General features: G+C 47.2%; 9 protein-coding genes across 10 annotated transcripts; 5 read left to right on the forward strand and 4 right to left on the reverse strand.

The window, feature by feature from the left end:
* Positions 1 to 46: 46 nt before the first annotated feature.
* Positions 47 to 2,922, forward strand: SPPG_02290 (uncharacterized protein). Its single transcript, XM_016750579.1, has 13 exons — positions 47 to 549; positions 608 to 757; positions 817 to 929; positions 1,000 to 1,117; positions 1,183 to 1,235; positions 1,315 to 1,405; positions 1,473 to 1,522; positions 1,583 to 1,680; positions 1,754 to 1,852; positions 1,917 to 2,035; positions 2,099 to 2,323; positions 2,394 to 2,511; positions 2,574 to 2,922. Exons 1-13 carry the CDS (start codon positions 253 to 255, stop codon positions 2,798 to 2,800), a joined length of 1,758 nt encoding a protein of 585 aa, XP_016611275.1. The 5' UTR covers positions 47 to 252; the 3' UTR covers positions 2,801 to 2,922.
* On the reverse strand, positions 2,786 to 3,729 carry SPPG_02291. Of its 2 annotated transcripts, XM_016750580.1 has the most exons (4): positions 3,591 to 3,729; positions 3,104 to 3,474; positions 2,933 to 3,039; positions 2,786 to 2,865 (listed from the first exon to the last, which is right to left on the reverse strand). In XM_016750580.1, the coding sequence occupies exons 1-3, from the start codon at positions 3,720 to 3,722 to the stop codon at positions 2,934 to 2,936; spliced, it is 609 nt and encodes a 202-aa protein (XP_016611276.1). In that variant the 5' UTR covers positions 3,723 to 3,729; the 3' UTR covers positions 2,786 to 2,865; position 2,933. The 2 variants fall into 2 exon arrangements, with proteins under 2 accessions (XP_016611276.1, XP_016611277.1); XM_016750581.1 differs by having other exon boundaries at positions 2,786 to 3,039.
* Positions 3,730 to 4,570: 841 nt separating this feature from the next.
* On the forward strand, positions 4,571 to 7,328 carry SPPG_02292 (uncharacterized protein). Its single transcript, XM_016750582.1, has 10 exons — positions 4,571 to 4,663; positions 4,719 to 4,980; positions 5,069 to 5,179; positions 5,242 to 5,342; positions 5,396 to 5,543; positions 5,611 to 5,725; positions 5,786 to 5,837; positions 5,889 to 5,904; positions 5,966 to 6,338; positions 6,398 to 7,328. The coding sequence occupies exons 1-10, from the start codon at positions 4,647 to 4,649 to the stop codon at positions 7,186 to 7,188; spliced, it is 1,986 nt and encodes a 661-aa protein (XP_016611278.1). The 5' UTR covers positions 4,571 to 4,646; the 3' UTR covers positions 7,189 to 7,328.
* SPPG_02293 (uncharacterized protein) lies at positions 7,276 to 9,794 on the reverse strand. Its single transcript, XM_016750583.1, has 13 exons — positions 9,421 to 9,794; positions 9,300 to 9,348; positions 9,114 to 9,226; positions 8,956 to 9,059; positions 8,554 to 8,882; positions 8,340 to 8,490; positions 8,184 to 8,274; positions 8,082 to 8,121; positions 7,907 to 8,022; positions 7,674 to 7,837; positions 7,551 to 7,620; positions 7,431 to 7,469; positions 7,276 to 7,371 (listed from the first exon to the last, which is right to left on the reverse strand). Exons 1-13 carry the CDS (start codon positions 9,616 to 9,618, stop codon positions 7,318 to 7,320), a joined length of 1,518 nt encoding a protein of 505 aa, XP_016611279.1. The 5' UTR covers positions 9,619 to 9,794; the 3' UTR covers positions 7,276 to 7,317.
* Positions 9,795 to 9,926: 132 nt separating this feature from the next.
* Positions 9,927 to 14,357, forward strand: SPPG_02294 (uncharacterized protein). The gene is made up of 22 exons (XM_016750584.1): positions 9,927 to 10,147; positions 10,214 to 10,287; positions 10,348 to 10,456; positions 10,521 to 10,702; positions 10,765 to 10,851; positions 10,903 to 10,995; positions 11,069 to 11,205; positions 11,265 to 11,370; positions 11,437 to 11,523; positions 11,578 to 11,707; positions 11,770 to 11,980; positions 12,044 to 12,152; positions 12,211 to 12,372; positions 12,430 to 12,618; positions 12,694 to 12,867; positions 12,924 to 13,106; positions 13,164 to 13,361; positions 13,432 to 13,551; positions 13,616 to 13,652; positions 13,726 to 13,832; positions 13,913 to 14,012; positions 14,079 to 14,357. The coding sequence occupies exons 1-22, from the start codon at positions 10,030 to 10,032 to the stop codon at positions 14,297 to 14,299; spliced, it is 2,934 nt and encodes a 977-aa protein (XP_016611280.1). The 5' UTR covers positions 9,927 to 10,029; the 3' UTR covers positions 14,300 to 14,357.
* On the reverse strand, positions 13,663 to 15,885 carry SPPG_02295 (uncharacterized protein). The gene is made up of 6 exons (XM_016750585.1): positions 15,499 to 15,885; positions 14,936 to 15,433; positions 14,748 to 14,876; positions 14,351 to 14,685; positions 13,951 to 14,180; positions 13,663 to 13,857 (listed from the first exon to the last, which is right to left on the reverse strand). The coding sequence occupies exons 1-4, from the start codon at positions 15,776 to 15,778 to the stop codon at positions 14,354 to 14,356; spliced, it is 1,239 nt and encodes a 412-aa protein (XP_016611281.1). The 5' UTR covers positions 15,779 to 15,885; the 3' UTR covers positions 13,663 to 13,857; positions 13,951 to 14,180; positions 14,351 to 14,353.
* Positions 15,886 to 16,010: 125 nt separating this feature from the next.
* On the forward strand, positions 16,011 to 18,320 carry SPPG_02296 (uncharacterized protein). The gene is made up of 11 exons (XM_016750586.1): positions 16,011 to 16,062; positions 16,125 to 16,189; positions 16,260 to 16,349; positions 16,419 to 16,646; positions 16,713 to 16,802; positions 16,866 to 17,174; positions 17,241 to 17,529; positions 17,594 to 17,631; positions 17,695 to 17,815; positions 17,881 to 18,026; positions 18,097 to 18,320. Exons 1-11 carry the CDS (start codon positions 16,032 to 16,034, stop codon positions 18,169 to 18,171), a joined length of 1,482 nt encoding a protein of 493 aa, XP_016611282.1. The 5' UTR covers positions 16,011 to 16,031; the 3' UTR covers positions 18,172 to 18,320.
* Positions 18,321 to 18,442: 122 nt separating this feature from the next.
* SPPG_02297 (uncharacterized protein) lies at positions 18,443 to 20,250 on the forward strand. Its single transcript, XM_016750587.1, has 7 exons — positions 18,443 to 18,767; positions 18,832 to 19,005; positions 19,071 to 19,114; positions 19,176 to 19,234; positions 19,303 to 19,425; positions 19,488 to 19,646; positions 19,705 to 20,250. The coding sequence occupies exons 1-7, from the start codon at positions 18,457 to 18,459 to the stop codon at positions 19,966 to 19,968; spliced, it is 1,134 nt and encodes a 377-aa protein (XP_016611283.1). The 5' UTR covers positions 18,443 to 18,456; the 3' UTR covers positions 19,969 to 20,250.
* Positions 19,648 to 21,669, reverse strand: SPPG_02298 (uncharacterized protein). The gene is made up of 5 exons (XM_016750588.1): positions 21,252 to 21,669; positions 21,054 to 21,193; positions 20,831 to 20,993; positions 20,499 to 20,755; positions 19,648 to 20,434 (listed from the first exon to the last, which is right to left on the reverse strand). The coding sequence occupies exons 1-5, from the start codon at positions 21,625 to 21,627 to the stop codon at positions 20,318 to 20,320; spliced, it is 1,053 nt and encodes a 350-aa protein (XP_016611284.1). The 5' UTR covers positions 21,628 to 21,669; the 3' UTR covers positions 19,648 to 20,317.
* Positions 21,670 to 21,705: the final 36 nt, after the last annotated feature.

Genomic DNA, 21,705 nt, shown 5'->3' on the forward strand with positions numbered 1-21,705 from the left:
GATTCTGCCCAGCAAACAGAGGGTTGATTGCTAGATGACCAAAGACACTGGAAAGTCGTCTGAAATCTGAATTCCTTTGTCGGTCGATGCAGCGTTCTGTTGGTGGGTTCGGAACGTCAAACCCGTTTGGCATATCCGATCGGTAACGTAATCAATTACCCCATCGGCTTGGAGCTGTGCCACTACCTTGCAAGTTTCTCGTTGTGTTTTCCCGACCGTTGCGGTCGTCTCCCTGGATGAAGCCAAGCGTTCATGCATCGACAGCCGCGGGGGGGACAGTCCCACGGTGATGCTCAGAGCAGTGGGAGGGGTCGGCGGTATCAGGGCGGTAATAGTGACTCATTAGATAGAGGAGGACCCGCGAGAAGAAAGCCGAGCTGGGGTGGTCACTCACGAACGCACCAACGTCAGTCAAGAAAACGGCCCCGTCACGGCTGGAAGGAAGGGCCCCAAGGCCTCGCCGACGCGGTGACGTCTGCCGACGTGGCTTCCTCCTCTGCTGACGATTCCAATACCGCTGTTCCTATGGAGATCCCTGGATATTATTTCGTATGTTTACAGCGCGAAGCGACAATGACTTGTCCAAGCTGATGTTTACTTTGAACAGGACCCAGAAAAAAACCGCTACTTTAAAATTGTTCCAAGTAAACATGCGTCTTCATCTTCACGATATACTGTCGACGCGCTCCGTGAGCAAGAGGCAACAAAAGAACGAAACCGCGTAGCTGAGAATATTCAGAGGAAGCATCGTGAAGAGGTATAAGCCACTATCAGAGGCAACAGGTTACATATTTACTCATCCTGACTTTCACCCAGATTTTACCTTCCCGCCGGCATGGGGCCGGTTTCGTTTATCCAACTTTGCCGTTGTTTATAAGTGATCGGGAAATCAATGCCAGTCTGCATCGTCCAGGCGTCAATGTGCAAAGGTATCCTGGTGCATACAGTTTTATATATCTGTTTGACCAGACAGTCTAAAGCGGCAGCGAACATATCTAGCCGCGCGTGGGAAACTATGATAAAGTATCTTCGTCACCGGTCAACCATCCGAAATGCGGGTGGGGAAGTTGATGGAATCGGCTTTGTAATGCAGCCAGCAGACATCACCGATTTTCAGGTAGATATGCGCCGCTTCGATTGCATGCGCTCACTTGCTAAAGTCGCGGGAATTTGTGAACACAGATGCATCCTTTTCGAAATCATGTCTGTGTAGGCCAAACTGATGGCTCTGTAAGGTAAACTGAGCAAAGATTGTTGTGGTAGTTCCTGGCTTCTATCGCGACAAACTCTTACATTTGCTGTGCACCATAAAAGACTCTTCGCGTTTGACGTTGAGCAGAAGGAAAGTGGCCCACCCCAGTACGAACAGAAAAGCCCGTACCTTCTGAGACATGAGGATTCGGAGGTGCGCTGTCATTCGCTTGTGATCTTTTCTTGTTTGTATGCACTCTACTTATCATGATCCGGAGCAGATCACCTCACTACATTATGGGCATGTCTCAGAAAATACTAGTACGATCATGTAGGAATCCTGACGTAATGGCTGTCTTGGTCGTCGTCTAATTTGATCCTTTTGCCATAGAACAACGTGCTTGGGGCTTGGTGGTCGACCCGGATCAGTCCAGGCGTACCAGTACCGACACCAGTCTCCATCGATTGGGCATAATCTATTTGCGGCAGGTCAGTTGCACTCAAATGAAGCGAGCAAAGCGTAATTTTATGCCCTTAAGCCTAATTCCCCCCGATATCGTAGAGGTTGGTACCTATCGGCTCATGATGAGCAAGATGAGTGTTTTCACCAGCGCAGTCGCAACGCTACCTCATGAAGCGGGCGGGTCTATAATTGCGGCAGGTACTTGTATTTTCGTCTCGCTTGACGCCGTAAGTGGTTCTCCTCACTCGCTTGCGGAAATTAGGTGCCAAGGGGAAAGCAATTGTCATAAAATCATGGGAGGGAGGAAATGGAAATGCACAAGTCAGGCATTTGCTGATGCCTGGAAAAACAGACGTTCTTGCCCAAGCGTTTGACAAAATGGTTAGTGCGATTCCCTCTGGCGATGATGCAGCATGAAAGTCAACCCTACGATTCTGCATCCAGGGTACCGTTCTATATAGCGGGTGTCGGGACGGGTCGATACATCTTTTTGATGTGCGCACATCAGGAACGATTGCAAATGAAATGACGCTAGGTCAATCCGGCAGAGGCGGAACTGTCCAGACTCATGAAGGTGGATCCATACGAAGGCTGGCTCATCCTTCTGCAATCTGTTGCATACAAGATCTAGGTGCGAATCAAGTTTTATCAGCTGCTATGGATGGCTCGGTAAGTTTATCAAATCACGGGCGAGTACTACCGTGCCTAAAGCAGTGAGTTTATGCATCGATATCTGCAGATGTATATGTGGGACACGCGATTTCCGACTTCCCCTATTGTGGAGTTCCACGGCCATGTTAATACGCATGCAAGAATCAACTTTTGTGTGAACGAAGACAAGAATGTACTTATTGCAGGTATGTTTTTGAGACGATGCCAATCACGGTTAGTTTGTATCCAAACTTCACACTGTCGTTAGCTGGCCTAGACCGCCATCTGCGAGCATGGAGCATGCGTACAGGCGCGCTCCTTTCTCAGCAGCCACCCACACAAACGAATGCAATCGGGCCGAGAATCATTAGATTCATGACAGATGGAAAGGATAATAGTAGCGGGTATTCTGAGCAGAATTCATGGGCACGTATGGCTGGTGGTCTGGTCTGGGGGGCGTGCGGCAAGGACATAGAGATATGGGGTTTGGAATGAGTACACCTATTCACCACTTCAAATCGCAAGCGAATCATTTCTATTGGATACTATCATTATTGAGACTACATTATGATACAGTTAGTTGCTATAGAAAAATATGATGGAAAGCACACTTATGGTACACTCTACATTAAGCAGTCAAAGTTCCTTTGGTGCTTGGAACGTCATTTGGTGCTCCCGAGGGCGAAATGGCCTCACGCAGTGCAACTGCAAGAGCTTTGAAAGCAGACTCCGCACTATGAGGAAGAGCAATAATGTAAGCGATAATTCCGTGAGCGGATACACGGGCCGTGGCCATACCGGTGATGATCATTAAATCCCCTGATCACATCAACATGAACCGTCAATCCAGCGCTGGTAGCAAAGCTCTCGATAACGTGAGGAATCATCTCACAGCTCAGATCGCCAATTTTCTCCCTCTTCAATCCCAACTCCACCACAGCATGGGGTCTCCCCGAAACATCCACAACAGCTCGAGATAGCGCTTCGTCCAATGGAGCATACGCGTAACCAAAACGCTTTATACCGGTAGGTGGGCCCAGCGCTTGCTTGAAGGCGTAGCCAAGGGCAATGGCACAGTCCTCAGCGGTATGGTGATCGTCAATATGAAGGTCGCCCTTGCAGGTGAGAGTAAGAGACCAGCGGGAGTGCTTTGCTAGCGCATGTAGCATCTGTTCGCATCAAAGGCGTCAAAGATATATCAGTGCATGCTGTTTATTGCAAGGTCTTATTTGGAGGCTCCTGTTCTTCCTTTTTGCAGTTCCCTCTACACAGCCTTAAAACTTACATGGTCGAGAAATCCAACCCCTGTGTTGACCTCAATCGACTGGGCTTGATACTGATCGAGTGCGAGGTTGACATGAATGTCCGTCTCGTTCGTCTTTCGTGAAATGGTCGCCGTTTTCGTTGTTTGTGTCATGTTGTTGCAATGGTGTGAAATGGCGGACGACCCCATCAAACGCAGTAGTTTGATACTCGGTTGCCATGGCAACAGTAGATCTTTGGGATCTAATCGCTCAGCCTTTGACATTTGCAAAGACCTTTCATTTCTACGGCGAATAGGCACCGCCAACACTCAAGCAAGTCGTCTCAAACATGACCGTGAATGCGACAGGTGCAGGAGCGATATCTTTGTGACTCGATGTGCCGTCGGGCCATCATCAAAGATTGATCTTGCGGTTGTAGTTTTGTTGGAGATCTGAACGTTTATATGCAAGGAGCTATTGATCTAGTCGATTGCTCGATTGGTTGAGCGTTTCTTGTTATCAAATAATGGTAGATTACCAGGGCAGGATAGCGAAGACCGGCCATGCTTGGGGCCGAGGGAAACCAGTAGATGGAGAAGGGACGTATATACACTATCCTCCCAACTTCGTCTCTGAACAAGATGTACAGAACATGTCACTATCACCAACAAATCCCCACAGGGCCTCCCTTTTATTCACCAATGCGTTATGCTCCCTCACTGGATTATTGGACACTCTTTCTTGTCTGTATCCTCTCAACCCGATCGGGTTGTACGCCCACCGTGAGCTGCACCCCTTTATTGGCTGCACATCTTCTTCTTTGATCTCATCATTCTCTTGTTTACCTTCTCTTTGGAGCCTCAGTCTCACTCTCTGGATTTACATCTTCTTGAGAGTCGCATCCACACCCGGGCACATGTATCGCATAGAGCGTTTCCGCTGGCGATCCGTCCTCGGTATATGCATACGCTACATTTGAGGCCATGTTCTCGCATATTCACATCGTGCAGCAGTCACATCCGTCTTATGAATTACACTGTATCTGTTCAGGTTTCTTCCTCTTCCTCTTGAGGTATCGCACTGGTGGGCTGTGCCACATGCGCGAGCTGATTAGGTAAAACTGATCACCGAAAGTTGGTCCGAACGGTATTCACGCTCGTCTAAAAAAGCATGTCCAGATCCGCACCTTTTCGCCGCACCTGCCCAGAAATTGTACAGAAACGAATTGAATATGCTCGTGAACTTCAGTTTTTTGTGGTGCAAGAATTGGGCCCCATGGCGTTTATTATCAAGGAGCCAAATGCCCCCTCACCATCGCCCGATTCAGTGACTGCCAACAGAACAGGTCGAAAATTTAAAGTGGGACTTGGATCGCTGCAAACCTGTACTTGCTCTTCATTTATGAAGGATGGCGAGCTTTGCCATCACACGGTAAGTCCAAATTATGGACGATATGTGTCATATTTGACAGTGTGAGACATCTTCTGAGCGGCATATCTTGTTATTCCGTTCTCCTCAGCTTTGGGTAATGCTTAAGGTTTTTGGAGTGCCCCAAGATAGCGATATACTGTATCAGCAGTCACTGGTAGAAAGAGAGATTGCGGAGCTTATGAGATATCGAAATCACCGTGTAGGTTCCGCTGCGGGATGGATACCTTCGGTCCTGTGCTAAACTCTATATGGGGGCTGTAGCGACCCACACTACCACCACCTGAGGCTTCACCCAAGACTTCTTCGGAAACCTCCAGTGAAGCGGGGATACCTCCGCGTCCAATACAAGAAAATGACATCTGGTAAGATGAACTGAAATCAAAACAAGACAGATTGTACTCACTTCTTATTGCAGTCCGATATGCCAAGAAGAATTGATCTCATCGTCTTCATCTCTGACGTACTGCAAAACCAGCTGCGGGAACCACATGCACGTCAAATGTGTCAGAGTCCTCATGGAACATCAGAGCAAAAGCATGGGACTGGATACTGTGAAATGCCCAGTACGTCATTCTATCAGCTCTCATCTGCCATTTTGACAATTATATTCTCACCTTTGGATATGTTTAGCTGTGCCGAAAGGATTTAGGAACTGTCGAGGAGCTCAAAACCCAATTGTCCGCCGAAGAGAAAGGGGATCGGCAAAAGAGAAAAGAAAAGACCAGGAAGCCAGCATTGCACAAAGGTACGGGAAAGAAGTATTGATAACCTGATCCCATGGCTTCATCTATGTCACTACGACTAGGAACGTCATGTCAAGAATGCGGATGTCTCTCTATTGTCGGAAAGTGTCATCGGTATGTTATACATGAAGCTACATGCACGAAGCAATTCTGACCGCGTTACAGATGCACTGTTTGTCAGGTACTACAACTGTCACACGCAATATGTGTGCCTTGTCGATGCTGATGTCGACAGCAAATAGAGCTACCATCTCTGTGATAAATGCTTCACATCTGGGGCGCACAGTGATCACACATTCACACACCGATCCCGCCCGAATTCCCCATCTCGCCTATCCCCACGTCGTGTTGCACCGACATTTCCCCAAGCTGTTCTAGAAGACATGCAGACTCGGGAGCTGGGCGATGCAGACTATGAGGCCCTTCTGGCACTGGATTCACCAGGAGTGAATCAAGGCGATATCCCATTACATGTTGTCAACGGATTTCCAACGGACCGTGCGGTCGGAAAGAACTGGGTTGGAGATTCGTGTAAGGTTTGTATGCAAAAAATCCAGACAGGGGACGTTGTGAGAAAAATACCATGCTCGCATGGCTTTCATAGGAATTGCATCGGTACGTGCTCTTGGTCCGGCTAACGAAATGGAGATGATTGCTAACCTTTCCGCTTTAAGATCGCTGGCTCTTGCAATGCCGTACAACTTGTCCGACATGCGGCCTTGCGGCGTACTCGTCCATTACGGCCGATTCCATTGATACTACTACCGGCGTTGGCGATCCCATCGATCTTAATGCTGCAAACTATCAGGCTGCTAAATATCCTGATAAAACAAAGCGCAAAAAGAAGCGCAAAGAAAAGAAAGCTGTGCAGCAGCAATCCTCCGAGGAGCACACTCGTGCAAGTGACAGCTCACTGAATGCGATGATTATTTTCGGATCCAGGAGTGAATTGATGACCAAATTAAATCCAGAAGAAATGCAAATCTGTATAGCAGGTGATCATGCTTTCGCAGACCAGACGGGGGGAAGTACTTCTGGAGCCACGGCGGATAGCGTTATGAATGCTCCATTTTCCCGACAAACCTCATTTCGATCTCCAATAGAAGGCAAGATGAGTCCAACAACTTCCAGTGACCGCCGCAACAAGCAAGTGCTCATGGGAATCCGAGGCCGGCAACCGCAAAGTGTCCTAAAGGCCACTAAAACCGTCTCCGAAGGCATTACCCTACCTCCAATCCACATTAAAGGGATTCATGGCATTTGTAGCCCTCTTCCCCAAAAGGATAACCCCAACCCCAACCCCAACCCACACAAAGCACGAAAGGCTAAATTGCGTCCACAAAAACTGTCGTTTAGTGCTGGTAGACATGGGACGTCAGGGCAAGATACTTCGCTGAACGACCTTGTAAGCACAAGACAGCTGTCAATAGGTCCCCAAATGCAGAGACCATTGGTCGACATGTAAAAATGGCATTTATGCGGCAAGTGTAATGTAGATATGGCAATAAAAATGCCTTCCCATTGGGGACTTCACCAAATTAGTGGCACATGCTAGCGGGTGTTCAGTATGTCTGTATTCATTGTCCAAAGCATCTTATAGACCTCCTTTTGTTATTCCACGCAGTAGTCGTTGAATGAGTTCATCATTCTAGCCGTCACCAAAGAATTAGAATAGTGAACATAGTTCGTTTTCCTTTTTTCAAATACCTGAATTATGACGGCTTTTGCGCTGCTGATCTTTTCGAGCTAGTTGAAATAAAAGCAAGCGTCAGCATGTACTGCGGGCATGAGTGATTATTAAGGCTGCTTCTGCTCAAATTGACATACTTGTTCGTCAATTGCATTTTCAATGTCTCTTAATTGTGTTTCTAGGGCGGTAGTGCCTTCTTGTGTTGTACTAGAATAGCTTGTTAACCCTTGTACTGCTCATGCATACTTTAGCATGCTCACCTGAGCTCCATATCTAAGACGCTTTGGTACTTCTGCCGCTCTTTTCTCCACATTTCAAGCTCCCTGTTCATGCTATCAATATCTTCCTGCATGTAGTCCATGGTTTTACCAAGAGGATTTGTGCTCCGTGTGAGCGCTTGAATCCAGTTTCGGAGAGCTTCAATCTAAGGTAGATGTCAATCTCAATGCATTATAGCGCTTGGCAAGTGCCAAGATGTGGAGTCGTATCATACCTCCTTCTTTCCGCCCGTGCGGTCCTTGGCTGTTTTGGCTCGATCCTTGCTTTCTTCCACTTCTTTGGTCCCTTCCAGCTCCTGCTTCGTTTGGAGAATTGTTCGGACGAGACCACCTATATGGTGACGCTTTTGAGCATAGAGGACAGGACCTAAGAGAGGTTTTTGTATCTACCATGTTTCTCATCTGCCAGTGGCCCCTCTTCTCTCCCGGTCTAGTGATATGGTTGAGCATCCTAACCGTAAGGAAATGCAAAGCTGTCTGCTATCGACATACCGGCGCCAGCACGTCTTCATCGTCATGGGCTATTACTACAAACTGGTCATCGTCATCTTGTTTCCTTTCCGTGAATATTGCTGGTAGGTCCCTGATATGCGCCAAAGCACTAGGTTAAATATTGTGAAGCGCAAAGAGTGTCGACTAGAAAACTACTTTGGAACTTCCTCCAAAACAACTTCAGGCGCCCTCTGTCTTGGAGGAGCTGGCCGAGCGCTTGCTGGTCGCATACGACGTGGAGTTGAGGCAACTCTTGCTTGCCGATCCTCGAGGTCCATTTCAGCTGTCCGAACGGATTCTTCTGGAACTGTTTGGCAGTAATTTCCGTTAATTTACTAGGTATTTTCTTGCTAAAGGATAGTACATGTACCTGCTTCTTCCAAAGCTGGCTGTGGAAGCGCTCGTCCCTGCGAGGGGGCGACGGCTTCCACAGATGGTGGCAACCGACTTTCAGAAGATAGTTGGGGAGACGGCTTTGAAGGGGGCGGCGTTGCAGCTGATACTTGTGGTGATCTGAATTGCGACTGCGGTGATTGTGGTGACGGCTCTGTTGCGGGAGGGGTCTGTGGTTTTAGTGGCTGGTGCTGTGGTTGTGTTTTCTGCGCGGAATGATCTCTGGCTCCCCTTGAAGTTTGCGGTCGAGCATCTAATGCAGGATCTGATTTTCCTTTTTGTAAATCAGATAGGCTTCCTGAATCCCTGTATCAATAACATGCTCAATTCTTTAGTCCATACTCGGGTTAAATTCCAGCTGTCAAAATGAAGGAATTACCCGGCCTTTGTAGATCTTCCTGCTGAGAGAGACTCCTTGGAACCACGTCGTTTCCCTTGGTGCTCTCCCACAAGGACGCGCTTGACGGCATCGGAACTGTCCACCTGAATACATTATTAGCAAGAATCACTGGCTCGTTTCCTTGAAAAGTACACCACCTTTTTCAATACCGCCTTTCCTAAGAGCTGCAGCAGAAAGTTTGTTTCTTCTGGCTCCAATCCGGCAACAATTTTTAATGGAGATGCCTTCACTTCGACTCCAGTTGCAATTCCTGCAAGTAAGAGGCACAAGTTATAGTCTGCCGTCATTTTTCGAGTAGATATTCTTCAGGACAATGAACGCACCAACGCAGTCAATTATCTTTGTCAAGTACGCAATTTTGGCATCTTTTTCCTAGATCCTCCCGCGCATCAGTCGCTGGGTTGATCAGAAAATTAACTCAAGGCAAATTTAAAGTGTTCCCACCTTGACATTTTCAGAATTCATTTCAATCTCATCATATAGCCCTTTGGCAAATTCGGTTGTGTTAATGATCTCGCTAATGAGGTCATGAAGATAACGGAACGGCGGTTTGGAAAGGAGCTTTGGCGTCAGAGGAGGCTTTTTAATAATGCGGCCGAGGATGTCTGCTGTTTTTTTGATTGCATCCTCGAGTGTCGACATTTTCGAGTTTTACCGTCTCCACTTCCGTGATGGACAGGCCGGTTACGTTTTTAGCTTGTGAAATACGAAAGCCGAAGCGTGGTAGTGAGCAGCCAAACTGTCAGATCTACGAGTTCTTCCTGATTTTTATCTCATACGCTACTAGTAAAAGGTTGCTCAAAGTGCTGCCGGTCTTTCAGGTTTTACGACATGCCAACTAGGCCAGAGTCGATCAGATAAGCAAACGCGTCGCGGGCCCAAGCCACACTGTCGCGTCTCTGCTTTGGAAGTTGACTTTCTCGTTTTTGTTTTTCACTGCTTCCCACCATGCGGACCAGAGATATTAGAGGATTTCATCCTCCTTCATGGGCTTATGCGCTAGGCATTTTTCTTTCTGTGACTACGCTATGTGTCCCCCTGTCCTCCGCCGAAATGTCCGTATCCGCATCCCTCACGATTCCAGATTGTGCCAGTGGTCTGTATTGGAGTCCAATACTGATGGCCTGCACAGCCTGTCCTACCAGTGAAAATGAGATTCTTGGTCCTAAAGGTTGGTACTGGAAGGGAGTACGGATCTGAGCAAATGAACTTACTTATCGGAAGGGACGTGATCCAGGGTCATGTGTATGTAGTGTTGGCTATGCACGAAATCAAGTCAATGGACGCTGTGAAGCATGTCCGGCAGGAAAGGTATGCGGTTTGCTGAATCTTGAATTTCTCTTGAAGAATAATTCTCAACGCTTGTTGCAGGTTGGATCTACCGATGAGAGCTTTTGCATTGGTTGTGCCTCACCAGCATCACAAACTGTTCTCGCGCAAACTGGTAGCCAATGCACTTGCGGTTCTATGGAATATCTCGGTATGTTGTTTATGGCGCCTTGATCTGCCTGACTAGGGTAACATTATTTTGCATATGATTGAAGTGGATCGCAACGCCACTGGCAGACTTGATACCGCCATCTGTACATCCTGTCCAGCCAATTCCCACCCCAGTTTAGATTTATCTACATGTGTAGAATGTCCGGATCCAGGAATGAATGCTGTCAACAGTAGCGGCAGCTATAGTTGCGTTTGTCGGACCGATCTGGGTTATAGCGCAACTCCAGTAAGTAACGATACTTGAGTCCGGATCGCCTTTACAAGATATCTGATAGTCAAGCGTATCAGCAAGACCATACATGCCTTCTTTCGACAGACATTAGCCAGATAAATTCTTTGATCGGCAGCACGAATCCAAATACAATTACATATCATGTACGTGCACTATTCTTGGGTTGCATCATTCAGTTCTAATGTCGCTTACAGAATCTAGTTGGACCGGAGGGCACCATCACGCCCATTACCATTACATCAGACGTATTTGCTTCCCTATTTATGAAGGCGGCTTCCCAATGCCTGGTACTTATTCGCCTTGCGGAATATTTTGGTTATATGGAACACACGTTAACCGTTGTCAAACCTTGGCCAATAGCGCCAGCAGATTTCCCAAGCTTGTCAGGCGCTGGCTAATCTCTGCGTGCTCCAGTTATACGATTTTTCGACGGCACCCTGTCAAGTCTATCAGTCGATTATACGAGGACAGTCGTCCGTGGCAGATACACTTGACGCGTGAGTAGAGTAGCCTTTGCTACTGCCCAAGTAATCTCCTAACATTCAAATATGAAAAGGCCCCAAGGTTTGCCATGGCTATACTATGGTCTACTGAGCTCCCAGGAATCTACAACGTTTACAAGTCAAGTGCTTAATCTCACAGTGGATATCGGTTCTGGAGCGGTATCTACATTTCGACCTCTTGTTCGTAGTGCAATCATTAGTTTAAGACGCCTGTGATATCTGTAGGGTGTATCTCGTTTACCATTTGTCATGTCTACTTATTCGTTGAACGGAACATATCTGGGTTTGCAGAAGCTGACCACCCAGCTACAGGTGGGTACTCTTTTGCGTCGAACACAGTGGAGCAGAAGCTGACACGATACGTAGCTTTGCACTGCAGTGCCTAGTGAGCGAGCAGATGATTGGCGCCAGATTGGATACGACTACGTAGCATCGTGCACAATAGATTTGGCAAGTGCCATCAATTCCACTTCTGCTGCCACCTTTTACGATTTATGTAAGGAACATGAATATCCTAAACTATCACCCCACATAATTCAAATACCTTTCTCTTGGTAGTTATAGAGGATAGTTTGGGGATATTGAAAGCTGTACCAACACGCTTTATCAACTATCGTACACTTGCTGGACGCCAACCTAATCTGAATGCCGATCCTCTCGACTACGGCTCCAGTGTTCTTTTCCGCCGGTTTTTCAGCATTGACGATGTAAGTGGAGTCCAAGGCGGAATTTTAAAGGTTATTCGAGTGCCCCTTTCGATGACGTTCTGGTAAATGCAGCGTATTCGCATTCATTCTCTGAACCGACGTTAACTGTAAACTTGTTGAGGCAGGATTCGTAAGGCAGATTCAGATGGGCGGATTTACATACCAGTCCTTGATGTCACATATACAGAGCGAGACGTTTCCACACTCTCAGCACAGACAAGTATCTCTTTGCAGGTGAATAATCTGTTGTGTGGCAGGCCTTCAATACAATCTTCCGCTGACTCGGGATCAGTTTGTTTTCTCTGCTCTATATATCATGCATCTGGACAGCTTCTGGCGAGTCATGACTGTCGTGTTTTCACTGGTCTGTGCTACGGCAGGACTGCTGGCTTTGTACAGTGCCAGAGCATGGAGTACGAGAAATCTGACTGTATCGCAAGGATGGGATTTCAATGTAAGTGCTCTCGCTGAATTTGATAAACAGTTTGTTGAGGTTAATGATTTGTTCCAGTTCTTGAGTAGATGCATTCTCATTCTCGCTGGATGTCTAGCACCATTACTTTTCTGGTTCTTGCTTGCCGTATCCGCGTATTGGTTCTTCTTTTATAAGAACCAAACCGTGATGAAAGTCCTCTTACCATGGTCGGATTCCGATCTGCACAAGTTCAATGCAATTGTCGTTGCTACACTTGTCTGCCAGGTTTGTATTGGGTTTAGCAATACAGGGTTTTATGCCCAGTGCCCAGATCGGTAATTTGTTGACGGTTTCCCGCAGAGCGCTTACATTATCAAACAACTTTACGAGCAATGTACAATCGACATTTTCTTCATCGATTGGGAACGGAGTCGTGGGAAGGTTATGGCTGCCGGCGGTGAAGGGAAGCCACGGCTGGCAGCTGTAAGTGTGTGGAGGAGCATATTCATGATGAATGAGTGGAACAAGATGCAGGTGCGAGCGAGCGCATTCGCTTCGAAAAGTAAAGTATCTCATAACAGATTTCACAGACATATCGCCGGGTGAATATCGGGTTTTCGCTTCTGGCCATGTACTTTATAGTCGAGGGGCTCAAAGTTCGATATGCTGCTACTCCTCAACCGAATATTCACGACCTTACTCCTGGGCTAGTAAGCCCCATTTTGCTATTTGCAGTCGAATGTCTACTGTGGATTTTGCTCGCCGTTGGCCAAGTGAGAACTATCAAACTGCATAATGCTATACACGGCACTATCTAACTTCAAGATCAGATCCTTTTTCGTGCGGTTATCTATGAGAGATTCTACAAGGATAAACTGCTGGATTTTGTCGATGTTTTATCCATGGCAAACTTGAGCATTCTAGCGTTCGACGAATTGTGCCATGGCTATTACATTCATGGTCGCTCCGTCCACCCGTGCGCTGACACAAATATCGGAGAGCTGAATGCATTCTTGCGTAGGGAACAGGTACCCTTGGATTACTTGAACAGATATATACTTCTTACTTTATTGCTAACTTACATCTTGCAAATCATAGGCCGACTTGGTACCAAGGCGTGGAATGCAAGATACGGATCAGCAGTGCTTTGAAGTATATACACAAAAAGAGATGCGCTCCGCGTTTAACAAAGTGTATTCAATCGTGATTGCTGAAGTGGTATGTACGGTCATTATAGTATGGTCATATATGCGAATTCAAAGATGTTGCTTGGATTTCCTAGGAGGCACAAACTGCAGGCAATGTTGCTGCCCGACTACGTATGGATGAATGGCATTTTATTTCGAATATTTATGCTATACATTGGTTTTTTCTAATTTTTGAACTTTTTAGAGCGTCTATCTGCTGACAAAATGCAGCGGCGATTCAACGGAGCTGATGAAACCCGTGTTCGCGCATACGAAACTGTCAACCACTTTGTAAGATCGTTTTTTGATAAGGTACGACCTTGTTCTTTAATCGCAGCTGGAATGAATGAAACGAAAGTCATGGATCAGTAACCGCTTCGTTCCTTAATCAGAACCTAAAAGAATTCCAATATCATATCCGGGAACGTACATATTTTGAACGCTTCTTGGGTACCACTCCGGACGTATCACAGAACACTGTGCTTTTCCACAGTACGTTGATACTTCGGCTTTGCTCAATGTGATTCCGACATGTCAATCTAATCACACTTTACCCAGCACCTTCATCTTTCACGAGACTTCTGTTGTACGGTATCGAATACCATCTCCTGATATTGTACATCCTGATTTTCACGGTGGCGGATAACGGGTTGGAAAATACTGGTGCAGCAGCAATTATAACGTACGGTGTAGATGTTGTGATACGGGTGATACGAAAGCATTTTGGGGCAAGCAATTTGGCGAGGAAGACAATGATGGATAGGAAGTTTTTAATTTAGTTCTCACTTTTTGTATTTTTGTCAGTAAGATAATTCGAGGGGTATGCTTACCGTTCAGTCGACATCGGCAATAGTTGCTTCAACCTTAATCATTTCCAAGTCGGCTGGAATAGGCGGTCTTTTGATGAGCACTTTAATGATGGTCCACCAAGAACGAACGTGGCTCATCAAAGAACCATCTGATGACGAGGCAGTCGCAGTTGGGGGAGGCGGCGCATGGTGCAGTCGTACTGATCCTGAGTCCACTTGAACCATCGGGGTGTTTGCCTGGTTTGGTCTGGGACCGACACTTCGCTTTGACCTCATAGTCCAGGGATCCGGGCCTGCCCCACATTCGTACTCCTTCTCGAGTTCGATAAAACGCCAGGTGGGCATTCCTAGATAGACTGACATACAGAATATTAATCAGCTCGCTCCATGACATAGCATACATACTGGCCATGCTTACTAAGTTTGCAATGGAAAATTGTTAGCGTGAGTCCCGCGCCTCCTGTAAACATCATAACGCAGGCATAAACAAACAGGACGGCCGCAATCACTTGGGATGTCCCTGAATGGTCGTTCAAGATTCGGCCCACTGTTCAAAATAAGCATCGGTGAGCGGCAAATATCGCTCTAACGAGGGCGATGACCTACCGGTGGCATGAAACATAGTGGGTTCTTTGAAGTACAAGGCAAATGCATACAGAGATATCGCAGCACTCCAAAATGCAAAAAGCCAGCCGAAAACCAGAGCACCAAAGAAAGTTGGGTAATTCCTACGGCCGATGTCTTGCCCAAGAAAATCGCAATGGTGATCAAATCCATCAACGCATCTATTGCAGGGCTTGCAGTGTTTTGTGTTTTCATCAACCTTCACTTGGCATATGTGGCAATAATGCGTTTCTTTATTGATGACTGGAACTCCGCGAAGCTTGGTAAATCGGACATTACGCTCCACGTCAGCTGCCGGAACTCGGGGATCCTCCGTGTCCACAGAGCCTGTGTAGGCAGCCAAGAGAAACGCCAAGGCGGCAAAAGCTCCAGGAAGAACAGTGAAAGTAATGCGTTCTGTTCCAGAAAAGAAGCGAACGACCAGAAAATAGTATCCAAGAAGACCCAAGATGAACCACGACAGCAGGAAAACCGTTTCAACTTAATGACCCATACATGTCAGCCATGCAACAAGGAATGCAACTTTTGAATCCGTAGTTAATTACCTTGAAAGGGTCTTTGCCACATATTCATCTTCCACCATGCGTTAAAGTTTGCGGGGCCCGAGGTAGCGGAGCTGTGATAGCGCTCCGTAGATGTGACCATCAAAGGCAGTTTGATTTTTGCCGGCATGCGAGGAATTCGTTTGCCGTTCGAATAGTATTGAATTGGACGAGGCCGAGGTGGTTCTGGATCAATATCGGTATATACCGCCAATGGATCATCGTTGGGTCTTGTGGTCCCCATCGATGAATGTTGCGACGAATTTGAGTTTGAATGTGCCATGGTTTTTTGGGCAAGAGATGATGGAGAAATATCTAAATGGAAAAGAATGTTTCTGTTACCCTTTTTCAATATACCCCGTTGTTATTTACGTATTTCTCCGAATTCGACGTCAGCGAACTGGAAACCCTTGGAAGGGTTGAGGGTCGGAGGATTTCATACGTAGCCCTTACGTGATCAAAAACTAAGCCACTCCTGGCACCGTCGAATGCACCAACCAGCCCTTGCGCCTGGGCATCACCATTTTGGCCAAAACATGATGCTCAACGGGAAAGAAAAGCAGCCAGGTAGTTTTAAATGGGATGAGACAAGAAGAAGGGAATCCGGCTCATTGATACTGTGGGTTTAGGATCAGATGAGATTGCGTCAAATCGACAGATCACCCCAGAACCTGAGAACAACGGCACGAATGAGGTACTTTGAAAACATGATATCACAGCATACGGTTTATTGAATCCACATAGTAACGTACCTTTGGGAGCAGAACTCTAGTGGCAAGATTGACGTCTTGGGAAGTATAACCGTCGGTAAACGTCCACGCGCAACCGAAGATCACACGCAAGCCAAAGTGGAGGTAGGATAATCTATTTTGGCTTATTTGCCCGGGGCACGTCAGAAATACCAATCCTAACATTTCATGTAGAAACCCAGCACCGCAATGCATGATGCACCAATTGTAAGTCTGTCAACGGTGAAGGACCAAAAGAGCGAAGAGATAGGCGGCAGAAGGGACGGTGGATTGTCGAGCGGCGCAGCAGGTGTCAAGCGCCCTCGTACGTTGGACGATGACAAAGAGCATGACAGCGAAGACATTTCGAGAGGGAGTGGAGCGAGTGTCAAGCGTCCTCGTACACCAGACGATGAGGAGGAGGTAATCATCGAATCTTTCAAGAGTCGTATTTCCGTACATATTTTAACAGCCTTGCTATACGAGCAGGTGACGGCCAATGCACACGTATCGGACAAGTCTACTACCGAAGGTGGGCGCTCTACTGCTACACCGGAAGGAACCCCTGAGCCCGCAGAGGTGAATGGAAAACGCGACTGGCATTTGTAAAGTATAACTAATTGACGTGATCAACCTGTGCAGGTGACGACACCAACCCCTAGAGAGAAGGAACCGAAGACTGCGACGAATCCGTTCCTCAAAGATACCGGAAAAGACGTTACATGGGACGACCTGGTTGAGGAGGAGGATGAAGATTCTACCCAACCCGCCGCTCCCTCACAACTCGGCACCCCCATGAAGATATCCGGCCCATCTGCTCAATCAAGTCCTATATTCCCTTCCAGTTTCAGCACCGGTTTTGGCGGATGGTCGAGCTGGGGACAACCAGGAAATGGAAAGGCTGATGGTGGTTCCATATCTTCGCCTTCGTTCGGCCTCTCGAGTGCTCCGGTATGATCGTTCCGCTGCTGTCGGTTCATTATGTTGGGAACTATGTGCTCAGTGTAAACTCGATAGAATTCCGCAATGTCCACTCCTCACAAGTCCAACGTAAACGGCCCTGTTTTCGGCTCTAACCTGTCAGGTTCAGCATTTGCGTCCTTCGCCGCCTCTCCGTTGACGTTTGCGTCACTTGCATCCCCCAGTCGGCCAACCGAATCCAAGGAAAAGGTGTCCGATGACTCTGGCTCATCCTTTCCGGAACTATTAGCTGAAAAGCTTCAAGACGAGGAAAAGAATTCATTAGATCTTAATGCCCCCTCTCCTCTAATCAAACCCGTCAAGCATGATCTTGCAGAAACGAAAGGTGCGCAATTGTAGACCGTTCAAGTGCAAGATCTGCATATTCATGTTGCTTATCTACATAATAGCTGTTTCTGGAGAAGAGGATGAGGAAACAATATATCAGGTTCGTTAACAGATCCTGTTCTCGCATGCATGCAACCAAGTTGACGGCGGCCTTCTTCTTCAGACTCGTGGAAAGCTTTTTGTGTGGGACGCGAGTGTCAAGGGCAAAGAAAGATGGCGAGAGCGTGGGAAGGGAATGGTAAAGGTCAATGTCAAAAATGGCCGTGCTGAGCAAGGACGTCTGGGTAGGTATCCAACCATGCATGACCAATGTGATGCTCAACTCTCACTTTTTTTTCGCTGTCACCAGTCATGCGATCAGACGGGTCTCTACGATTGATTCTTAACACAAAGATTTTTTCCGAAATGAAGTGCAAGGTCATTAGTGAAAAATATGTAGAGTTTCTAGGGACCACAGTGGATCAGCCTGGTCAAATAGCGAAATTCTTACTCCAGGTATGGGGGAAGGATATATTTTTCAAAACATCTGTATGTGCGTAACTCATAAAAAACCTCTTGTTTTTAGTTTAATAAGCGTGAACCGGCAGATGAACTGAAGGAGGCAATAGATCGGGTATTGGAAGATGCAGGGGAGGCATAGTTCAACGCAAGGGCTTTGACATTTAATGCAATGGGACTTCATGTGAGCTAGGATTTCATTACGAGTTCTCCAGCTGTATTCAATGGAAACAATGCACGAACGCGGACAAACATAAACTCTTCGTAGCCGTGCATTTTCCATTATCTCCGAGTACCATGTGCGCGAGATCCACTCACACTAGCCAGCTATGGTTTCTATGGGAACAGTGACTCATCCCGCAGGAGAGCTTTTGGGTGTCCCATATATTTGAGCATTCGAGATCACTAGATCCTGGTGCCGACCGAGATGCTGCGAACCAAGGGAAATATCATCCGTGGTTGCCTTCCTTACTGTCGCACATTTGCGACCCAACCCCCCAAGGTACCCCTGCCGCCGCTACCACCACTACCTGGAAAAGGAAACGAAAGTTCAGATGCACCTCCGTCAACCATTGACACACCCTCCCCTCCTCCGCAACCGACATCCTCAGGCCTTTTGGATCGCTTTGCTAGTAAGCTTCGACGGGATATTGAAGAAATGGAGCAGAGGCGGAAGGAGAAGGAAGCGGCGGCTGGACTCTCACTCCCAGAGACTGCTATCCCAAAAGTTCAAAAACAGTGAGTGGTTGTGGCGGTATTGGGTTTGCCTTTTCTTCATTAACAGTCGATTCTTTTACTAAAGACCAGGATTGCTCTCACGGGTGGACGAACGACTGCAACAGCAGCGACGTGAATTGGAGGCTGCTCAGTTGGCCAAGAGGGAAGCGGGACAGTCTTCCAGAGTATCCCCATCCCTGCAGAAGCGAATGGATGAATACCTTGATTTAGACGCGAATCTTCGGGAGAGGGAAGAATTGTATGTATCAAAGTTGCTTTCTCACTGTCTTGTCCGCGTGATAGAATTAATGTGCTTCCCTTTAGATTGAAGAAGGCCTTCCGGGAAGGCTACTGGGATGACTATAAAGGTGCGATCGAACAACCCTTTTTAGGGCTGCTACCCATGTTGTTAACAGATTGAGCTTGTAGAGGCCGCAAGAAAAGGCGCAAAGCTGTGGGAAGCACCGCGTCGGATGCGAAATGCTAATGTGGGTGCAATGCATTTGCGTGACGGTTGAGATAATGACTTTACGAAGCTCCTTCTCCATATCTTCAGGCAAGCCCACTAGTACCTAATCCGCAAAGTCGAACATTGGCTGGCCAGACAACCGATGTGATGTCGCTTGTCAGAAACAAGAAAGCCTCTCTCGTGACCTTCATGTTCTCTGCCTTTGGCGAGGTCTGTGAAACTCATCGATTTTGATCCCCCGTGCTCACCTGTTGACATTCACATGCCTGCAGCCACACGTAAATAGCTTTGCGGATCGGTTTTTAAAGGAATTTAAGGACGTCCCGGAAGTGCAATTGGTTCAACTAAATATTGAGGAAAACTGGGTGAAAGCGCCAGTACTTAAAATGCTAACACCTGTTGTCCGATGGAGAGTACCAAAAGATCGAAGGGTTTGTGTTCTACTCGCCATCAATATTTTCTCAACGATTAAATTAACATCCCGTTTAGGATAAATATCTACTACACTACTCCTCCATCGCTGATGCTCGACGTTCTGCGGGGATGACGAATAATGTTCTAGGTTGGGTGAACTTGGTTGATTCACAAGGTCGTATTAGATGGCAGGCGCATGGTTTGGCCAAGGATCATGAACTAGCCACCATGATTAAATTGACCCGGAAATTGGCCGGCCTCTCCGATGTAGTGGCACCCGATATGATGGACGACGTTCCCCCAGATGTTGCTCAAGCGAAGAAGGCTCCGAGCGTGTGATAATCTTTATGTACAGGACAGCATTGCATCATATTCATTGATTAGATAGAACTGTTTCCATTCTTGTGCGTTCGTGAAATCTCGAACTTAGAGGAAAATTGTTTCCAAACTGTGCTCTTGTGATTATGCTACATGATCGATACGCGGTTGTGCATGAAGCGTCTCGGGTAGTTATTGTTCTGATTCGCTTTTAGCACAAAGCAGGGGTAGTCGGTAGTAAGTGGGCCTGTAGGTATGGAGAGCGTCTAACAACAATTATGTGCGCGGAGTGGTTAAGGAGAGCAGAAGCGGCCCTTGTGAAGGTCGTTGGTGGTTGAGGTTTTGAAGGGCCAACGATGAGCAAGGGATATCAAGAGATTTGCAGTTCTATCCCGATTGACCGTCGTGGATTGTGAACAAACTGTGTCATTAGTCCAATGCTAAATAATGCTCTTTTGTACTGGCCTTCCAGTTTCAATGCCAGACCCTATACGAGACGTTCGATGTTATGCTTCATATGGCGGCAAACGCGAGAGTTGTGAACCACCCACCTCAGATAGGCTGACCCTTGCCTTTACAAGTTGTTCCTTCTCAGGAGGAGCATACTCAACTCCAAGCACCAGATCCGCTTCATAACTGTACACGTTGAAGTCGTACCGTGTTGCCATCGTAAGATTCTTTCGTATTGTCGTTGCATAGCTCGCGCTTACATGTCCCATCATTGGGTTTGCGAGAAATGTCAAAACAGTTTTGGGTTCCGCTGGAGCGTCAAGCTTGGATGGGTTCTTGTATCGCGCTCCGAGGGAGACTGCATTTGCAAAGAGTAGTGACATGTTTAAATAATCCATGATAAGAAGTATGACTGGATTTTAACGGAACGTACGTCCACCACTTCGTTCCTTTGCAGTGTAGTAAACCTCCGAACCAGCAGACCAGTTCGAGCCGGAGAACCGATAGAGCCCGCTCAAACCGATAACATGGTCGTCTGAGCTGTAACTGAGTTCACTGCTGTATGACAAGCTCGAATAGAGCAGTTGAGTATTCACCTGAAACGACATCAAGTTAGTATCACCAGTCAAGTCAGATACCATTAAACCTGTTTCTACCGAGCTAGAGGAGTTTGGCGCTCTGGGCTTCCAGGAATTCACGCCAGATGCAACGATGAGGGTATTACGCGAGAGGGATTTGCTGTACAGCGCTTCCAAACGGAGGTCTTCAAACAGTCGTCCATATACCAAATAGTTTCCTGTGGAGGATCGGCTTAACGGAAGCTACTACACACTGCTGTAGCAAATTACACTAACCAGTGTCAGAGGACTTTATCGCCTCGTGCGTCGAGGGAACGACCGGTATGCTACTATTTATTCTGGCTGCTCCATAGACCTTTAGATCGTCTACACAGCTCGGGGTCAAGCCGCCCTCGTCTTTGAGGTGCATCGGCGGTAAATCCAGTGGTGCCGAAGTAAATAGAAATCCCACAGAGCGAATGTTGGGTATCCCTAGTGTGTAGGTCCCTTTCAACACTGGTGATATTGTCTTGCCTAACGTAATGCTAAAGCCATGCGGAACGGCAAAGTCTAGTAATCGGCGAGAGTCGGTCAAAAGGGTAGAGTATTGGTCCTCTCTCCAGTTTATAGAGTAGTAATACCGCCGAAGGCAGTATTCCATAAAGTCCAACATGATGGAATTGGCGGTGCGATCAACCGACGCAACGATTCTAACGAAACGCAAGTTGATACTCGAGGTTTTCCCCATCCG

This window comes from Spizellomyces punctatus, assembly GCF_000182565.1.
Source record: "Spizellomyces punctatus DAOM BR117 chromosome Unknown supercont1.3, whole genome shotgun sequence".
NCBI classification, from domain to species: Eukaryota; Fungi; Chytridiomycota; class Chytridiomycetes; order Spizellomycetales; family Spizellomycetaceae; genus Spizellomyces; species Spizellomyces punctatus.

What these genes read in the sequence shown, in the direction of transcription:
- SPPG_02292 (XM_016750582.1), top strand. An exon ending in TGAGATATCGAAATCACCGT is followed by an intron (nt 5,180 to 5,241) that starts GTAGGTTCCGCT and finishes TGGGGGCTGTAG; the next exon opens with CGACCCACACTACCACCACC. An exon ending in GAAGCCAGCATTGCACAAAG is followed by an intron (nt 5,726 to 5,785) that starts GTACGGGAAAGA and finishes CACTACGACTAG; the next exon opens with GAACGTCATGTCAAGAATGC.
- SPPG_02293 (XM_016750583.1), bottom strand. Translation starts at nt 9,618, where the DNA reads ATGTCGACACTCGAGGATGCAATCAAAAAAACAGCAGACATCCTCGGC. An exon ending in GAAAGGCGGTATTGAAAAAG is followed by an intron (nt 9,060 to 9,113) that starts GTGGTGTACTTT and finishes TAATGTATTCAG; the next exon opens with GTGGACAGTTCCGATGCCGT. An exon ending in GTCTTAGATATGGAGCTCAG is followed by an intron (nt 7,621 to 7,673) that starts GTGAGCATGCTA and finishes AAGCTATTCTAG; the next exon opens with TACAACACAAGAAGGCACTA.
- SPPG_02290 (XM_016750579.1), top strand. Translation starts at nt 253, where the DNA reads ATGCATCGACAGCCGCGGGGGGGACAGTCCCACGGTGATGCTCAGAGC. An exon ending in TGAGACATGAGGATTCGGAG is followed by an intron (nt 1,406 to 1,472) that starts GTGCGCTGTCAT and finishes GATCCGGAGCAG; the next exon opens with ATCACCTCACTACATTATGG. An exon ending in CAAGAATGTACTTATTGCAG is followed by an intron (nt 2,512 to 2,573) that starts GTATGTTTTTGA and finishes CACTGTCGTTAG; the next exon opens with CTGGCCTAGACCGCCATCTG.
- SPPG_02295 (XM_016750585.1), bottom strand. Translation starts at nt 15,778, where the DNA reads ATGGCACATTCAAACTCAAATTCGTCGCAACATTCATCGATGGGGACC. An exon ending in GTGGCAAAGACCCTTTCAAG is followed by an intron (nt 15,434 to 15,498) that starts GTAATTAACTAC and finishes TGGGTCATTAAG; the next exon opens with TTGAAACGGTTTTCCTGCTG. An exon ending in CACTATGTTTCATGCCACCG is followed by an intron (nt 14,877 to 14,935) that starts GTAGGTCATCGC and finishes TATTTTGAACAG; the next exon opens with TGGGCCGAATCTTGAACGAC.
- SPPG_02297 (XM_016750587.1), top strand. Translation starts at nt 18,457, where the DNA reads ATGCTGCGAACCAAGGGAAATATCATCCGTGGTTGCCTTCCTTACTGT. An exon ending in ATCCCAAAAGTTCAAAAACA is followed by an intron (nt 18,768 to 18,831) that starts GTGAGTGGTTGT and finishes CTTTTACTAAAG; the next exon opens with ACCAGGATTGCTCTCACGGG. An exon ending in CTTCGGGAGAGGGAAGAATT is followed by an intron (nt 19,006 to 19,070) that starts GTATGTATCAAA and finishes GCTTCCCTTTAG; the next exon opens with ATTGAAGAAGGCCTTCCGGG.
- SPPG_02298 (XM_016750588.1), bottom strand. Translation starts at nt 21,627, where the DNA reads ATGTTGGACTTTATGGAATACTGCCTTCGGCGGTATTACTACTCTATA. An exon ending in AAAGGAACGAAGTGGTGGAC is followed by an intron (nt 20,756 to 20,830) that starts GTACGTTCCGTT and finishes TTGCAAATGCAG; the next exon opens with TCTCCCTCGGAGCGCGATAC. An exon ending in CAAGGGTCAGCCTATCTGAG is followed by an intron (nt 20,435 to 20,498) that starts GTGGGTGGTTCA and finishes CGTCTCGTATAG; the next exon opens with GGTCTGGCATTGAAACTGGA.
- SPPG_02296 (XM_016750586.1), top strand. Translation starts at nt 16,032, where the DNA reads ATGATGCTCAACGGGAAAGAAAAGCAGCCAG. An exon ending in TCGGCCTCTCGAGTGCTCCG is followed by an intron (nt 17,175 to 17,240) that starts GTATGATCGTTC and finishes TAAACTCGATAG; the next exon opens with AATTCCGCAATGTCCACTCC. An exon ending in ATGAGGAAACAATATATCAG is followed by an intron (nt 17,632 to 17,694) that starts GTTCGTTAACAG and finishes CTTCTTCTTCAG; the next exon opens with ACTCGTGGAAAGCTTTTTGT.
- SPPG_02294 (XM_016750584.1), top strand. Translation starts at nt 10,030, where the DNA reads ATGTCCGTATCCGCATCCCTCACGATTCCAGATTGTGCCAGTGGTCTG. An exon ending in TTGCTACACTTGTCTGCCAG is followed by an intron (nt 12,619 to 12,693) that starts GTTTGTATTGGG and finishes GGTTTCCCGCAG; the next exon opens with AGCGCTTACATTATCAAACA. An exon ending in CAATGTTGCTGCCCGACTAC is followed by an intron (nt 13,653 to 13,725) that starts GTATGGATGAAT and finishes TGAACTTTTTAG; the next exon opens with AGCGTCTATCTGCTGACAAA.
- SPPG_02291 (XM_016750580.1), bottom strand. Translation starts at nt 3,722, where the DNA reads ATGACACAAACAACGAAAACGGCGACCATTTCACGAAAGACGAACGAG. An exon ending in GGGTTGGATTTCTCGACCAT is followed by an intron (nt 3,475 to 3,590) that starts GTAAGTTTTAAG and finishes TGATGCGAACAG; the next exon opens with ATGCTACATGCGCTAGCAAA. An exon ending in GGATTTAATGATCATCACCG is followed by an intron (nt 3,040 to 3,103) that starts GTATGGCCACGG and finishes TCTTCCTCATAG; the next exon opens with TGCGGAGTCTGCTTTCAAAG.